The sequence below is a fragment of the Corella eumyota genome, chromosome 4 (genome assembly GCF_963082875.1).
Source record: "Corella eumyota chromosome 4, kaCorEumy4.1, whole genome shotgun sequence".
Classification (NCBI taxonomy): Eukaryota; Metazoa; Chordata; class Ascidiacea; order Phlebobranchia; family Corellidae; genus Corella; species Corella eumyota.
Window position 1 is genome coordinate 16,516,100 of NC_137493.1, and position 18,046 is coordinate 16,534,145.

Here is an 18,046-nt window from a genome sequence, read left to right on the forward strand (position 1 = left end):
CCTTCTACTTTCTGTGGTGTGTATTTAGAACCGAAATGTCAACTTTGTATTAAAAGGGTGATGGTTATGCAATTGAAAAGATAATGCTTGTAAAAAGTTTGTTCGTTGATTGTTTATGCAATAAAAATAAGTAATTAATTTTGTGAAAAGTTTTTTTTTTTATATGTATTATATATATTTTTATCCCCGATGTGGGAAAAACAACTGCGCGACTTAAACATAGAGTAACATCAGTTACTCCGACTCAGTCTCAAGTTGCCTGTGGCAGTTTGTGATATTATAGAGACTATAATTGCCCGGTAATTATGCTGCTGATTAAGTGCTGGCTCAGCAGGAGTTTATACCGTTTATAGCGCCTTACTCAAGGACGCTACAGCATGAGATCAGTGGGGATTGAATCCATGCTGAGCTAACACTTATTCAGCAGCTTAATAAACGGGCAATTATAATCTATAATATACCAAACTGCCATAAGCAACTTAAGACTGTTTGGGGTAGCTAATGTCACTCTATGTTTGGTTGTGCATTTGACCTTCCCACATCGAGGAGAAAGACTTATACAAAAAAAAACCTTAGCTTTATAACCAGTTTATTTTGGGTATTTTTTTATTGTGTAAAAATTTTTAAATTAACTAATTTTTGTGTAATTACAGTGTATAAAGATTGTTTTATTCTTTTTAAACAAATAATTTTATCCAATAGATAGCTTTGTAAAGTTAAAAATTTTTTACTTTTGATATTTAGGTTTTTAAGGAAAATAACAATTGGTCAATCACCAACTGAAAAAGGAAAAGAAAGATCGGCCCAGTTTGATATTTCTGTCGCTAGTGAGGTAAAAAATATTTTTTTAATGAAATTTATATTCTATTTTATATATATTTATTAATTTTTATATAATTTACTGGCCTAATATAAGACAAGTTTCGTTTGCAGTCTAAAAGTTAAATAATTTTTTGTTTTCTAATTTTAAATTGCCTTGTACAGTTTGGTATATTTTTTAGCTGTGGTTTTGTTTGTTTATTAATTTATCAAATAATGTTAGGTTTTGTTAAATGTAAATCTACAGCTTTAAAATAATACATCAAAAATACACAACCTAAGCATAGAGTAACATCAGTTAATCCTACCCAGAGTAAATTAAATGTTGGTTCAGCAGATGTTCATACCATTTAAAGCACTTTACTTCAGGGCGCTATAGCATAAGAGCAGTTGGTGTAGCAAGTGTTCTTACCGCTACGACACTGTGATTGTATAACAGTAACCTATATTATTAAATCACTTTGTTTAATATAGGTTATGGCTGTCCTGGCTCTTACAACCAGTATAAGTGATATGAGGGAAAGATTAGGTCACATGGTGGTTGCTACTAGCAACAGTGGAGTTCCTATCACCTGTGATGACTTGGGTGTTACCGGTAAGTTTTGTTCCTATTTATATCTATTTAAATTATGTGATAGACTCCTATTGGGTTTAATAGCAACGGTTTTATAAATATATATATAGTGTGTAAGATGATTATATAAATGGTGTGGTTTTGGCCTATTTATAAGTATTGCTGTAAGTTGTGTGTTTTTTTTCTAAGTTGCAATAGTTGCTAGGTGCTTCAGACTTTTTTAAAATTCTTTTTAAGGTGTTTAAATAATTGCTAAAAACAGATTTTTTGCTAAAAATTTTATTTAATATTATAAACATGAAATTTAAGTGCTTCATATCAAAATGTACACCCATTTTTAATCTGTTATGATAAATTTTAAGAGAAAATATATATACATTACGAATAATAAAAATACGTAGAAAAAAAGAAAAAAAAACTCTAAAACTTAAAAATATTAAAATTTGTTTGATTAAAAATCATATTTACAAGAATTTAATAGAAATGTAAATAGTTAATCAGATACTTTTACTGTTTTAAAATATGTAAAGGGCACATTACTATGTAGTACTTAAACTTTACAAGCTTAGTATAGAAACAGATTAATTAAAGTCTATTACATAACTCGCTATTGTAATCTGATAGCTATTATTAAAGGTAGAAAGAATAAGTAGTAGTTGGCTGTAAATAAAAATAAAGTTCTGTAAGTTTAAAACTTAAATCATGATCAAATAATTACTGTGACAACTTCAATACAAAAGTATATACCATAATATTATACTTAATAATAAGATAAATTAGCTGTATAAAATCACAGGCTGTAACTTTAAAAAAGCAATATTGTCCTTTTGTTCTTATATAATTTGATTTGTATTGTGAGTAGTGTAATAAAACTTTGATAAATAATGTTTGGTATAAGAAAAAGTTAAAGAAAAGCAATAACTTAGACAGAATTAATGAAGTTGTCTAATTCTTCTGTTTCAAATGAAAACAACTTGCAATGTTTAAACTGGTGGTTGCCTTTTGATGTTTGAATGTTTTGTTGTCTCCAAAGTTTGCTGTAAGGTTGAAATTGCCACAAACTTCCACTACTTGTGAACAAGTACAATTCTCTTTCATACCCTATAGCTGATAAAATTTTACTCTCAAATGGGATATTTCCTGGAAATGTTTTCCATTTGTTTTCTTTTACACCTATGGTCTCCACTACATATTCTTTATTTTGTATTCCCAAAAAATTTGTTTGGTTTCCAAATGCATAAATTCTTTCATTCGTTACAGCCATAGAGAAATCTGATCGTGGTTTATTCATGCTAGGAAATGTTTCACTGCTGTGTGTCTTTAAGTTGTATTTGTACGCAGAAGTTAAAACATTTAGTTTAGAACCTCCACCACAGCAATACAACATGTCCCCTATAAGAACTGATTGCATTGATGTTCTGGCATCATCCATCTGCCCAACCTCAATCCATTCTCTCCCTACTTCATCTAATCTTAAAACTGATGTGCTGACTTTATCTTCATTGCATGGAAATCCGAGATTGTAGCTATGAAAGTTTGTGCTATAGCCACCAAAAATATACAATTTATTATTATAAACTGCTGTACTTGACCTATATTTGGTTGTAGGTAAATCAGGGAGATCAATCCATTCTGTTCCATCAAACTTGATCACTTTATCCCCATCAATTCCACAGAACACAAGTGATTGTTTGTATACAACCATGGCACAAGTTTCAAGCTGTTTGTCTGTCAAATTGTGTTTTGAAATCTTTAAAATTGATTTTTCATTTGTATTTAAATCAAAGAAACAAATTTTAATGTCATCTGAAGTTATAGCAATGCATCCAATTTTCAATTCTAGGTGATTTCTATAGTGTCGAATAAGTTCTTTTTCATTCGAATCATAGATACTTTCAAGTCGTTGTTGAATAGTTTGAACACAGTCAACATCTTTCTGTACCAGTGGTTCTTTAAGCATTAAAGAAACTATCAATTTAGCATTAAATCTTTCAAGTCGAACACAGGCAAAAAGTTGAGCAATATGTTTAACTCTAGATTCGTCAAACTTGATCCATTTTATAATGATGTTGTAGACATCAATTTCTTGTTTAACTGTCTTCTTATCCGAAGACATAATTTTAAGGACTATATTAAACTCAAGGGATACAAATTCCTTTTGTTTAAAGACGAAGAAAAAAAACTTTAAAATGCAATCAACTGCATGTTCTTTTAAAGTCTCGACATTATATTGACATCCCAAATTACAAAGCAATATGCAATTATTTGGAGATAAAAGTTTGCACACTAGATCAATGAGGTCATCTATTTGCATAAGGGAAGCTGCATGGACAAGATTCTCAAAATTGTCATAAGAGAGTGAGATTTTGCCGGTATAAATAAAATCTAAAACTTGTTGAAAAGTGTCAGCAGTTATTTCCTTAAGTTCTACTTTTCCTTCATATTTTTCTTTCATATTTGTCTTAAACATAGCTTTAAAAAACTCACTACTAGCAGATAACATGAATTTGTGAGCATTGAATTGTTTATCCTCAATATGAATAGTTACATCACAGAAATCACTGTCAATTTCTGTTGAAAATCTTTTTGCAAAAACTTCAGAGCTAATTTCACAGTTTCTTTTTACTTTCTTTTCAGGAACATATGCTGACATTGTTATAGGTTACATTTAAAATTAATTCAGCTAGCTTTTTAAGTTCTGTGTTTAAACAATTTTAAATTAGAAATCTTTAAAAAGAAATGTTTTTATTAGCAGTGTTTGTACAACCTTTCTTTATTGTGTTTTTGTACTTTTATCAATAAAGATATTGTTTGAATTCTATGACTTATCACGGCTTTGTAATGTGATGGTGTTGTTATGTAAGTAAAATACACTTTCTTGTTTTTACCTTTACATTTTATTATTGTAAAGGGGCTTATTGTTTTCTTACTTTTCACCAAAAGCTTAACATGATGTATTGGATTAACTCAAATAACTGATGTTTGCTTTTAACATAGTCAATGTTTGACTAAGTTTTTCCAGCAAAATTGTTTATTACTTAACATATAGATTATGTTTCTTTATAAAGGATTAGTCAAGATTTATTTGTTTAATTTTAACATGCATATTCACATCAAAAAGTCACTAACTTTCTCTATTGAATTGTTTTTTAAATATTTTAGCACAAATTTTTATTTTTCACAATCTTTTTAAAAGTAAATGCCAATATTTTAAAAAGATTAAATAGATTTGTCTTAAATTAAATATGTGTTAAATTCATTTTTTATTTACTTTTATTCTCTTTTTTAATCCCTTTTTTACTACCTATGTGAACAGAGCACAACAGAACAATTTTTTCTAATAGAACGGCGTTGTTTTAAACGCTTGAATTCACCTTACTTAGCTGTATTAGTGACTCTTTTTTTGAGGTTTTTATGCACCAGTGACCTAGACTGGTATTATATTTTAACTCAGTCAGTTGTTAATGTTTCGTGCTTTTGACATTACCAATTTAAAATCTGTTTTTACAACAATATTAGTAAAAAAAATGTTTATTCTCTAACAGTTAAAAATGTTTAAATTTAGTATAATATTTCAAAAAGAAAAGCTTACAAGATAGTTACATAAAAAAATGACCACAGAAATGTAGATTTGTGTATAATAATAAAACACTAAAAGGTTTATTATTAGAACTTAACTGCTAGACATGGTTTTACTTATCTAAGCAATCAAAGTAAAAAATATAATTGTACGTGTTTTAAACTTTTTGTTGATTTTTTTACAAGTGAAACCACCTTAAAACTTAATATTGATTACTTTTGATTAAAATGAATCCAATAAACAGTAAAACCGAAGAACCATTGCCAAAAAGGAAAAAGATTTCCAAACATGATGCTTCCATGGAAAGAGTTATTAAAGTTGATACTTCCACAACTTTGTTGGCAAAATTAAATGAAACACGTAATCAGGAAACTGAGGGCAGTGACTTTGTAACTATACATGTAGAGAATAAACAATTTAATGCTCACAAAATTTTGTTATCTGCTAGTAGTGAGTTTTTTAAAGCCATGTTTAAGACAAACATGAAAGAAAAATATGAAGGAAAAGTAGAACTTAAGGAAATAACTGCTGACATTTTTCAACAAGTTTTAGATTTTATTTATACCGGCAAAATCTCAATCTCTAATGAAAATATTCCAAATCTTGTCCATGCAGCTTCCCTAATGCAAGTAGATGACCTCATTGATCCCTTTTGCAAATTTTTGCTTCCAAATAATTGCTTGTTGCTTTTTAATTTGGGTTGCAAATACAATATGGAAGTTCTTAAAGAACATGCATTTAATTGCATTTTAAAGTTTTCGTTTTTGGTCTTAAAACAAAAAGAATTTCTTAATCTTCAATTTGATGTTGTTTTTAAAATTATGTCTTCGAATGAGATGGCAGTTAAGGCAGAAATCGACGTCTACAATTTTATTATAAAATGGATCAAATTTGACAAATCTAGAGTTGAACATATTGCTCAACTATTTGCCTGTGTTCGTCTTAAATATATAACCGAACCAGTTATACTTGATATTATGTCAAAACCGTTAATTGTTCAAAGTGTTGAATGTGTAAACTTAGCAGTTAAAGCATTAAAGCAGGGTTCGGGACTATTAGAAAAGTCATTGTACTGCCCTAGAAAAGAAAAAAAGGGTTTATTTATAATTGAAATAAACTTACAGCATATTGGAGTTTGTTTAATGGATAAAGTAACCAATCAAAAATCACTTATTAAGATTTCAAACCACAATTTGACAGAAGATCAGCTTGAAACTTGTACCATGGTTGTATACAAACAATCACTTGTGTTCTGTGGAATTGATGGGGATAAAGTGATCAAGTTTGATGGAACAGAATGGATTGATCTTCCTGATTTACCTACAATTAAATATAAGCCCTGTACAGCAGTTTATAATAATGAGTTGTATGTTTTTGGAGGTTGTTATAAATCAACGACTTGTTTTTCACATGGAAGAATAGGGGTCAACACATCAGTTTTAAGATTAGATGTAGCAAAGGAAGAATGGATTAAAGTTGGGCAGATGGTCAATGCCACTGTAGTAATGCAGTCGGTTCTTATAGAAGACACACTTTACTGCTGTGGTGAATATCCTTCATTAAAATACAACTTAAAAACTCACAAATGTGAATTCTTTTCTGGAATGAATCAATCAAGATCAAATTTTTCTATAGCTGTTGTGTATCAAACAATTTATGCTTTTGGGAATGAAAGCGAGGTTTCTACAGTGGAATTATTAGATTCTCGGAGAAAGGAATGGAAAACAATAGAAGGAACAATTCCATTTAAAATGAAAATGTTATCATCTATTGCATATGGAATAAATTTTTACTTAGTAACAAGTTGTGGGAGTTTTTTGATTTATGATCGTCGTAATAATATTTGGTCCCATCAAAACCTTCAAACATTGAAACCAGGCCAAGAGTTAAAGCATTGCAAGTTGTTTACAGTTGAATCTGGAGAATTAGATGACTTTATCAATTCTGTCTAAGTTATTTTAAAATTTGTTGTCTTTTGTACAAAGTATGGTTGTTGCTTTAGAATAAGTAATCAGTAGTTTTTTTAAAACTGTTACAAGATATTTCTGTTTTCAAATTTAGTGTTCGTTATAGCTAAAATAGCAAAATCTTTACTAATTCTTACTAATTTTACCAAGATTTTATGATAACTTTTTATTGTCTTTGTGTGTATTTTATTTGGAATTTATTAATGTATATTATTTTTACCAACTGATTGTCTGGCTTTTAGGCTGCAAATTGTTACAATTATTAGCTCGCAGTGATATACACAAACACTACAAACAGCTCTTTTTTGATATGCCTATAAAGTGTAAAAACTAATATTAGGATTATATATTTATCATCTACTAAACTGGAATATTTGGATATTATTATTTTTTTTAAATTTTGGTTTATGACCGTACCTTAATATCAGGTAAAATAATGTGTTTAGGTATTTTAACTAAGATATTTTTTAAATCATAAAATTGATTTTGCTTTTTTCTTTCAACTTTACATTAGAATTTTAAATTTTGCATCCATTATAGCAACTTAAACAACAAATTAAATTAAGGCTATAACCTAAAATGAACATTTTTGTACTCTTATCAATAGAGATATTGTTTAAATTCTATGACCTATCAGGGCGTTGTAATGTAAAAGTATTGTTATGTCAATGAAATATATTTCTCTTTATTTACTTTTCTATTTGTCCAACTTTTAATGAAAGGGTAAAAGTTTTTCTACACAAAGAAATTGATAAAACAAATTTAAGTGTTATTTTTTTTTTTTTTTTGTCTTAATGTTTAATTTTAGATCACATTGTTTTTTTTTGTTTTTTTAATTAAGTTTTTATTTACAACATTTGTTGTAATACCCACTTAAAAATGTTAATAAAAATATATGATTTAGTGCATTGGTGCAAACTGGTTCACATCACAAAATCACTGACTTTCTCTATTGAAATTTTTTTTAAATATTTTAGCACAAATTTTTATTTTTAACTTTCTTTTTAGAAATAAATGACAACATTTTAAAAAGATTAAATAGATTTGTCTTAAATTAAATATGTGTTAAAGTCATTTTTTGTTTACTTTTATTCTCTTTTTTAATCCCTCTTTTACTACCTATGTGAACAGAGCACAACAGAACAATTTTTTCAAATAGAACGGCGTTGTTTTAAACGCTTGAATTCACCTTACTTAGCTGTATTAGTGACTCTTTTTTGGGGATTTTTATGCACCAGTGACCTAGACTGGTATTATATTTCAACTCAGTCAGTTGTCAATGTTTCGTGTTTTTGACATTACCAATTTTAAAATCTGTTTTTACAACAATATTAGTAAAAAAAATGTTCATTCTCTAACAGTTAAAAATGTTTAAATTTAGTATAATATTTCAAAAAGAAAAGCTTACAAGATAGTTACATAAAAAATTGACCACAGAAATGTAGATTTGTGTATAATAATAAAACACTAAAAGGTTTATTATTAGAATTTAACTGCTAGACATGGTTTTACTTATCTAAGCAATCAAAGTAGAAAATATATAATTTTATGTGTTTTAAACTTTTTGTTGATTTTTTTACAAGTGAACCCACATTAAAACTTAATATTGATTACTTTATGATTAAAATGAATCCAATAAACAGTAAAGCCGAAGAACCATTGCCAAAAAGGAAAAAGATTTTCAAACATGAAGCAGTGGAAAGAGTTATTAAGGTCGATACTTCTACAACTTTGTTGGCAAAGTTAAATAAAACACGTAATCAGGAAACTGAGGACAGTGACATTGTAACTATACACGTAGAGAATAAACAATTTAATGCTCACAAATTTTTGTTATCTGCTAGTAGTGAGTTTTTTAAAACAATGTTTAGGACAAATATGAAGGAGAAATATGAAGGAAAAGTAGAACTAAAGGAAATAACTGCTGACACTTTTCAACGAGTTTTAGATTTTATTTATACCGAAAAAATCTCAATTTCTAATGAAAATATTCAAGATCTTGTTCATGCAGCTTCCCTTTTGCAAGTAGATAACCTCATTGATCCCTTTTGCAAATTTTTGTCACCAAATAATTGCTTGCTGCTTTGGAATTTGGGATGCAAATACAATATGGAAGTTTTAAAAGAACATGCACTTAATTGTATTTTAAAGTTTTCGTTTTTGGTCTTAAAACAAAAAGAATTTCTTAAAATTCAATTTGATGTTGTTTTTAAAATTATGTCTTCGGATGAGATGGCAGTTAAGGCAGAAATCGACGTCTACAGTTTTATCATAAAATGGATCAAATTTGACAAATCTAGAGTTGAACATATTGCTCAACTATTTGCCTGTGTTCGACTTAAATATATAACTAAACCAGTTATACTTGATATTATGTCAGAACCGTTAATTGTTCAAAGTGTTGAATGTGTAAACTTAGCAGTTAAAGCAGTAAAGCAGGGTTCGGGACTATTAGAAAAGTCATTGTACTGCCCTAGAAAAGAAAAAAAGGGTTTATTTATAATTGAAATAAACTTACAGCATATTGAAGTTTGTTTCCTCGATAAAGTAACCAATCAAAAATCACTTATTAAGATTTCAAACCACAATTTGACAGAAGATCAACTCAATGCTTGTACCATGGTTGTATACAAACAATCACTTGTGTTCTGTGGGATTGATGGGGATAAAGTGATCAAGTTTGATGGAGCAGAATGGATTGATCTTCCTGATTTACCTACAATTAAATATAAGCCCTGTACAGCAGTATACAAAAACCAATTGTTTGTTTTTGGAGGTTATTATAAATCGCCCACTCTATTTTTACATGGAAGAATGGAGGTCAGCACATCAGTTTTAAGATTAGATGAAGCAAAGGAAGAATGGATTGAAGTTGGGCAGATGGACAATGCCACTATAGTAATGCAGTCGGTTCTTATAGAAGACACACTTTACTGCTGTGGTGGATATCCTTCATTAAAATACAACTTAAAATCACACAAATGTGAATCCTTTTCTCGAATGAATCAATCAAGATCAAATTTTTCTATAGCTGTTGTGTATCAAACAATTTATGCTTTTGGGAATAAAAGCGAGGTTTCTACAGTGGAATCATTAGATTCTCGGAGAACGGAATGGAAAACAATAGAAGGAAAAATTCCGTTTAAAATGAAAATGTTATCAGCTATTGCATATGAAAACAATATTTACTTAGTAACAAGTTGTGGGAGTTTTTTGATTTATGATCCTCGTAATAATATTTGGTCCCATCAAAACTTTCAAACATTGAAACCAGGCCAAGAGTTAAAGCATTGCAAGTTGTTTACAGTTGAATCTGGAGAATTAGACGACTTTATCAATTCTGTCTAAGTTATTTTAAAATTTGTTGTCTTTTGTACAAAGTATGGTTGTTGCTTTAGAATAAGTAATCAGTAGTTTTTTTAAAACTGTTACAAGATATTTCTGTTTTTAAATTTAGTGTTTTTATAGCTAAAATAGCAAAATCTTTACTAATTCTGAGTTTTACCAAGATTTTATGATAACTTTTTATTGTCTTTGTGTGTATTTTATTTGGAATTTATTAATGTATATTATTTTTACCAACTGATTGTCTGGCTTTTAGGCTGCAAATTTTTACAATTATTAGCTCGTAGTGATATATACAAACACTACAAACAGCTCTTTTTTGATATGCCTAAAAAGTGTAAAAACAAAAAATAAAGTGTAAAAACTAACATTATGATTATATATTTATCATTTACTAAACCCAAATATTTGGATATTATTATTTTATATAAATTTCGATTTATGACCGTACCTTAATATCAGGTAAAATAATGTGTTTAGGTATTTTAACTAAGATATTTTTTAAATCATAAAATTGATTTTGCCTTTTTCTTTTAACTTTACATTACAATTTTCTTGCATCCATTATAGCAACTTAAACAACAAATTAATTAAGGCTATAACCTAAAATGTACATTTTTGTACTCTTATCAATAGAGATATTGTTTAAATTCTATGACCTATTAGGGTATTGTAATGTGATGGTGTTGTTATGTCAGTGAAAAATATTTCTCTTTATTTACTTTTCTATTTCTCCAACTTTTAATGAAAGGGTAAAAGTTTTTCTACACAAAGAAATTGATTGAACAAAGATAAAGTGTTTTTTTTGTCAAAATGTTAGCAATTCTTAATGTTTAATTTTAGATCACATTGTTTTTTTTTGTTTTTTTAATTAAGTTTTTATTTACAACATTTGTTGTAATACCCACTTAAAAATGTTAATAAAAATATATGACTTTGTACATTGTTGCATATTGGTATTTACAGTTATAACACAAGTTGGTAAATAATTAACTGGATTATTATTATTAAATGTTTTATGACATGTCATTGCAATTTAAGAGAAAGTACATAACATGGATTTGTTTACTTTTAAATATTAATTTTTTATTAAACCAACTTAAGTTCACTTGTTTGCTATACAGTTAAATAAAAGTTGTTTTTAAAAGCTTGAATTCAGAGTTTGCTTCTTAATTTAAGTAGGTTATGCAGCAGGGATCTAAAACGATGGTTACCACAGTTAAAATCGGTTTTAAGCATTTGGTTGTTTCTATTTGTTAACAATTGTTTAGATCTGATGATAACCTTGCATAAATATAACCTTACAAAGTGACATTTTATTGCAAAACTCAGGTTTGTGTTTATCTGTAGGATTTAACAATTAAAAACATAAATATAATTTTAAATAAAAAATGGATTTAATCAACATTAAATCTGAAGAACCATTGAAAAAAAAGAAAAAGATTTTCAAACATGATGCAGCAGAAAGCGTTATTAAGATTGATTCTTCTACAACTTTGTTGGCAAAGTTAAATGAAACAAGAAAACAAGAAACTAAGGGCAGTGATATTGTAACCATTTATGTTGAGGATAAACAATTTAATGCTCACACAATTTTGTTGTCTGCCAGTAGTGAGTTTTTTAAAACAATGTTTAGGACAAATATGAAAGAAAAATATGAAGGAAAAGTAGAACTTAAGGAAATAACTGCTGACACTTTTCAACAAGTTTTAGATTTTATTTATACCAGCAAAATCTCACTCTCTAATGACAATATTCAAGATCTTGTCAATGCAGCTTCCCTTTTGCAAATAGATGACCTTATTGATCCATTTTGCAAATTTTTGTCACCAAATAATTGCTTGCTGCTTTGGAATTTGGGTTGCAAATACAATATGGAAGTTCTTAAAGAACATGCACTTAATTGCATTCTAAAGTTTTTTTTCCTGGTCTTAAAACAAAAAGAGTTTCTAAAACTTGAGTTTGATGTTGTTTTTAAAATTATGTCTTCGGATGAGACGGCAGTTAAGGCAGAAATTGACGTCTACAACATCATTACGAAATGGATTAAGTTTGACGAATCTAGAGTTAAATATATTGCTCAGCTTTTTGCCTGTGTTCGACTTAAATATATAACCCAACCAGTTTTAGTTAAAATTATGTCGGAACAGTTAATTGTTCAAAGTGTTGAATGTGTTAATTTGGCTGTTAATGCATTAGGACAACACTTGCTGCCACTTAAAACATGGATATGTTGCCCAAGAAAGGAAGCAAGAAGTTTGTTTCTAATAAGAATAAACTTGCAATACATTAAAGTTTGTTTTTTTGATTTAAATACAAATGAGGAATCAATTTTAAAGATTTCCAGCCACAATTTGACAGAAGATCAGCTTGATACTTGTGCCATGGTTGTATACAAACAATCACTTGTGTTCTGCGGAATTGATGGGGATAAAGTGATCAAGTTTGATGGAACAGAATGGATTGATCTTCCTGATTTACCTACAATCAAATATAAACCCTGTACAGCGGTTTATAAGAATGACTTGTATATTATTGGAGGCTATACTAGAAAAATTGAAGAAGTTGGAACACTCAACAAAAGAAAATGGGTTAGAGAAGTCAGCACATCAGTTTTAAGATTAGATGAAGAAGGAAGAGAATGGATTAAAGTTGGACGGATATATAATGCTAGAACATCAATGCAATCAATTCTAGTCGAAGACTATATTTATTGCTGTGGTGGAGTTGCTAATTCATCTTCAACTAATTTCTTATTAACATACGATTCCGCAAGCAAATACAACTTACAGTCTAACACAACGGAATGTTTTTATAGCATAAACGAAGCACGGTGCAATTTTTCTATGGCTGTAATGGATAACAGGATTTATGCATTTGGGAATAAAAGCGAGGTGTCTTCAGTGGAATCAATAGGCTTAAGGGATTATGAATGGAAAACAATTCCAGGAAATATCCCATTTCAAAGTGAAATTTTATCAGCTGTTAAATATCGGAATAAGTTTTACTTGTATACCAGTTGTGGAAGTTTGTGGCAATTCCAACCCCACAATAATGTTTGGAGACAACAATACATACAAACATCAAACGATGAACAAAAATTTAAACATTGCAAGTTGGTTACATTTGAAACCCAAGAATTAGACGACTTTATTAATTCTGTCTAAGTTATTGCTTTTCTTGAACTTTATTGTAACAGCACTCTTTAAGTTTTCACTGGATCACTTGTACAGTTCTTAAATGACTCTTTAGTGTTACGGTCTTTCTTAAACTTTCCAATACTTTGTCTGTTCTGTAATAGGTATATTTACATACTTTATTTAATATATACCAAACTTTATAATTGCTACATTTGATATACATAGTTCTATTAGGGTTCTTACATATTTATTTTTTAATTCAAAATTTTTAAAGGATATAACTCTTGAAAAACAGTGTCTTAGGTTAAAAGAGCACTTAAATGTTGGGGTTGTGATTTTAACAGTTGTTTAAATAATTATATTCTTTAGATGATAAAGATAAGGTTATATTATATACATATTTTTTTAGAGAAAAGTTGTTGTGATTAAAAACAAGCCAAAATTGATTAATTTTTAAATTTAATTTTATTGTACATTATAACATATTACAGTAAAAATTTACTTGCTTATTACCAGGATTGTATAAATAAAAAGTTAATATTTTACAAGCTTATACTTTACTTAACTGACTTAGTTATTGTGTTTGTTTTTTAAATGGAATGTGTAACTGTATAAATAAAATGTATAAATTATTTGACTGTATTCTGTTTGTGTTGGTAATGATTAAACTTAGTGATTTATGGTTGTATGTTAAAAATCTTTATGATTTTTTGCTTCAAATTTTATAGTTATTTTTATTGTAAACCACTTTAAATTGTATGGTTAATAAGTTGTGTTACGTTTTAGATTTTAAGCAAACTAATGTATTATGCTTTGTTTTATTGTATACAATTTATGTCGGTAAATTTATCATTTATATTGTAATGTTTGATTTTTCATTGTAGGTTTAAGTAAAATTTTATTTTAACAAATTGTATGGGCTATGCATCAATTGTTATGTTTGGTACAATATGTTATGACTTATAATACTTAATGGTAAGATAATATCTAAAACAAAAGAAAACTTACCCAAATAAATCTAACTCTTGAATAATAACACTTGTTTAATAATTTTAAAATAAATGTCCTTTTTCTAGAAAAAAAAATTAACAAAAAAAAAATTAACATTCTTCTTGGGTTTTTTAAATAATATTTATGTGTTTTAACAGGGGCCTTAACTGTTCTCATGCGAGATGCAATCCAACCAAATTTAATGCAGACTTTGGAAGGTACGCCAGTATTTGTACATGCCGGCCCTTTTGCTAATATTGCTCATGGCAACTCCTCTATATTGGCTGATAAGATAGCACTAAAACTAGCAGGTAATATTATTTGTTTTTATAATTTCTTCGTACATCCTTTTCTTCAAGATAGGAAAGCCTGACTAACATAAAGCTAAAGTTACCTTTGGCAATTTAAAAAATGTTTGATAATAATTGCCCAGTAACTTATATGCTATTCATATTAGTTTGACAATAGTTTGTTTGTATTATAGAGCCCTACTTAAGCTACAGAATGAAAGCAGTGGGATTCGAACCTATTACTTTTTATTGTAGTAGAATTTAAATTTTGAATCTATTTACTATTTATAACTGTTTACTTTGTTGTATGTTAAATATAATTTAAAATAAACTTGATGGGTACCTAAACAAAACTATATCAAAACAACTTATCATTTTCTGTATTTTTTTTGTAAAAAAAAAATAAAGATTAAACCTTTTTTTTTGTATATATCTTTATCCTTAAAGTGGGAAAGTCAAATGCGCGACTTAAACATAGAGTAACATCAGTTACCCTGACCCAGTCTCGAGTTGCCTTTGATAGTTTGGGATATTATACATTATAATTGTCCGATAATTATACTGCTGATTAAGTGCTGGCTTAGCAGGAGTTCATATCGTTTATAAAGACTTCCTCAAGGGCGCTACAGCATGGAAGCAGCAGGGATTAAACTCACGACCTCATGTATGGTGTAGCAATTGTTCTTACTATTACACCATGCTACCGGCGTACCTTACAAAGAGTTCATTTGATTTAAAGTCAAGATGGCAGTTTAAGAAAGTTGTTTTAAAGTTTTAAAAATAAACTTGCTTTATTTATAATTATTTACTCTTATTATTTTAGGTCCAGATGGTTTTGTAGTAACTGAAGCTGGATTGGTGCTGATATTGGAATGGAAAAATTCTTTGATATAAAATGTCGACGATCTGGTCTTTTACCGCAAGCTGTAGTCCTTGTGGCAACCATTCGTGCCATTAAAATGCATGGAGGTGGTCCTTTGGTTGTTGCAGGAAAACCATTAGCAAGAGAATATTGTGAGGTAAATTTTGTGCTGGTTTTTTAGGGAATTTAAAGTATTTTATTTTTATAGCAATATTTGTTGTATTTTGTGTACTATACCAACTCTCGATGTAGAAGGTCAACTTCATGTTCTAAACATAGAGTAACATTTGTTACCCTGACTTAGTCTCGAGTTGACTTGAGCAGTTTAGGATATTATATAATATAATTTTCTGATAATTATAAGCTGCTGATTAAATGCTGGCTCAGCAGAAGTTCATAGCTTCTATAGCCCACCACTTGATGGCGCTTCAGCATGAGAGCAGTGAGGATTGAACCCAAGATCCCAACTTGCTAATTTTACCTTTTTCTCACATTATTTTTTGTCTGGGTTTTTACAAATAAATTTCTTTTTTTTAAACCATTTTCTCAATTTTTTTCTTACAAATTACTTTTTAAAAAGCCATAATACATAATACCTATCTTTAATAGGCAATTTTATATCTCACAGGAAAACTTAGAGCTTGTTCAGAGTGGGTTTTCTAACCCCAGAAAGCAAATCGAGAACGCTAGATTTTTCGGAGTACCAGTGGTGTTTGCATTGAACAGATTTTCAACCGATACTGACATGGAAATTGAGTTGGCTTTGAGCTTAGCTAAAGAAAGTGGAGCTTTTGATGCGGTGTGTGCAACTCATTGGTAAGTTTGTTTTCGAAGGGTTTAAGAGGTGTAGATATTATTTGTTAATGAATTTCAGTCTTAGGGATGATCTTAAAAGTGAATCTTTAAAAAAAAGCGGTCATCTTTTTTATGTGACATTTTGTACAACAATAGGAATGTGTAAAATACCATATCAAAAATGAATAATAAAGACAATAATACCAATATTTTACTGTGTTAATTTTCGGGTTTAACATTACAATAAAATCATGGTTTTTATTTTATTTTTTTTTTATTTTAGGTCACATGGAGGAGCTGGTGCAGTTGATTTAGCGAATGCTGTCGTCAAGGCAACTAAAGAGCCAAGTAAATTTGAATATTTGTACGACTTAAATCTCTCCATTGCTGAGAAAATTGAAATTATTGCCAAGAAAATTTACGGTGCTGATGGGATTGAGTTACTACCTGATGCTCAGGCTAAAGTTGACCTTTATACTAAACAGGTGAAAATGAATTGTTTGTAAATAAATTACAGAAAAAATTTTATATTAACTTAAAGAAAAAGTTAAACTTTTTGATTTTTGCTGTTTATATAAATTATTTGTTGTGATGGTTAAGACAATACTCATTAATAAGTGAGGTGGCAGGTTCAATGCCCATTTTTGCCTTTTTTAAACATTAAGTTATTCAGCAAGGTAATGTTAATGTAAAATCCCAAGGCAAAAGTGTTACAAAATTTATATAATATTTTTTAAATTGTTTTATGCAAATAGAAATTAAAATTAGGTCGTTTTTCTTTTATGTTATTTTGTTTGTTTATCTTTTTCGTTAGTGTTAAAGAAACGACTTCAGTCTGCATAAAGGGTTACTTTTGTTACCCCAACCTAGTCTTAAGTTTTCTTTGTCAGTCCAGGACATTATTTATTCCATTGATTAATTAACTAGTTTTGGAGTTCATACTATTGTTATGTCGCCCATCTTAAAGGTGCCTTAACATGTAAGCGGTGGAAATTAAGCCAATGTCGATTATTTTGTAAAGTCATGTGTTCTAACCACCACACCATACCCCAGGTCTTCATAAAATAATTTTTCTTGCCTTATTTTCAGGGTTTTAGCAACTTGCCGATCTGCATGGCCAAAACTCATCTTTCCCTCTCCCATAAACCAGAGCTCAAGGGTGCTCCTAGTGGATTTACCCTTCCAATTCGAGATATTCGAGCTAGTGTAGGTGCAGGATTTTTATATCCACTAGTGGGCACTATGAGCACAATGCCGGGCCTGCCAACTCGACCTTGTTTCTATGATATTGACCTTGACCCTGTTACCATGGAAATAAAAGGACTTTTTTAATTTCTGAAATGAAAAATTTGGTTTTCTAAATTAGCACAACCACTAGAGTTGAATACCGGCTATATTGATTTTTTGTTTGTAAAGTTTAGTTATAAATACAAAGTAAAGCTTTAGTTATGGCAGAAAAGATTTAATTATTCGACTTACTTATTGTACTAACATTACTACATTAAAATGATGTTCCTTATACTTCTATTGAGGTGTGTATTTAGAACCGAAATGTCAACTTACGTATTGAAAGGGTGATGGTTATGCAATTGAAAAGATAATGCTTGTAAAAATGTTTTTTCGTTGACTGTTTATGCAATAAAAAAATTAATTTTGTGAAAATTTTTTTTTATTTTAATGTTTA

The 18,046-nt window shown here is 28.9% G+C and overlaps 4 protein-coding genes across 4 annotated transcripts; 3 read left to right on the plus strand and 1 right to left on the minus strand.

The window, feature by feature from the left end:
- Window positions 1–13: 13 nt before the first annotated feature.
- Window positions 14–17,996, plus strand: LOC145751671 (C-1-tetrahydrofolate synthase, cytoplasmic-like). The gene is given in 9 exon segments (XM_082567869.1): window positions 14–130; window positions 745–832; window positions 1,294–1,414; window positions 14,574–14,726; window positions 15,529–15,558; window positions 15,561–15,724; window positions 16,196–16,383; window positions 16,646–16,847; window positions 17,452–17,996. Coding segments are annotated over 9 exon segments (1,236 nt in total). The 5' UTR covers window positions 14–83; the 3' UTR covers window positions 17,695–17,996.
- Window positions 2,061–4,113, minus strand: LOC145749798 (kelch-like protein 28). Its single transcript, XM_082565661.1, has one exon. It carries the CDS (start codon window positions 4,044–4,046, stop codon window positions 2,316–2,318), a length of 1,731 nt encoding a protein of 576 aa, XP_082421787.1. The 5' UTR covers window positions 4,047–4,113; the 3' UTR covers window positions 2,061–2,315.
- LOC145749554 (uncharacterized) lies at window positions 5,163–11,185 on the plus strand. Its single transcript, XM_082565350.1, has 3 exons — window positions 5,163–6,919; window positions 7,845–7,861; window positions 8,524–11,185. Exons 1-3 carry the CDS (start codon window positions 5,201–5,203, stop codon window positions 10,286–10,288), a joined length of 3,501 nt encoding a protein of 1,166 aa, XP_082421476.1. The 5' UTR covers window positions 5,163–5,200; the 3' UTR covers window positions 10,289–11,185.
- LOC145749556 (kelch-like protein 13) lies at window positions 11,677–13,677 on the plus strand. Its single transcript, XM_082565352.1, has one exon. It carries the CDS (start codon window positions 11,677–11,679, stop codon window positions 13,450–13,452), a length of 1,776 nt encoding a protein of 591 aa, XP_082421478.1. The 3' UTR covers window positions 13,453–13,677.
- Window positions 17,997–18,046: the final 50 nt, after the last annotated feature.

Bases quoted from the DNA above. Each gene is read 5' to 3' on its own strand.
- LOC145749554 (XM_082565350.1), top strand. From the start codon at position 5,201: ATGAATCCAATAAACAGTAAAACCGAAGAACCATTGCCAAAAAGGAAA.
- LOC145749556 (XM_082565352.1), top strand. From the start codon at position 11,677: ATGGATTTAATCAACATTAAATCTGAAGAACCATTGAAAAAAAAGAAA.
- LOC145749798 (XM_082565661.1), bottom strand. From the start codon at position 4,046: ATGTCAGCATATGTTCCTGAAAAGAAAGTAAAAAGAAACTGTGAAATT.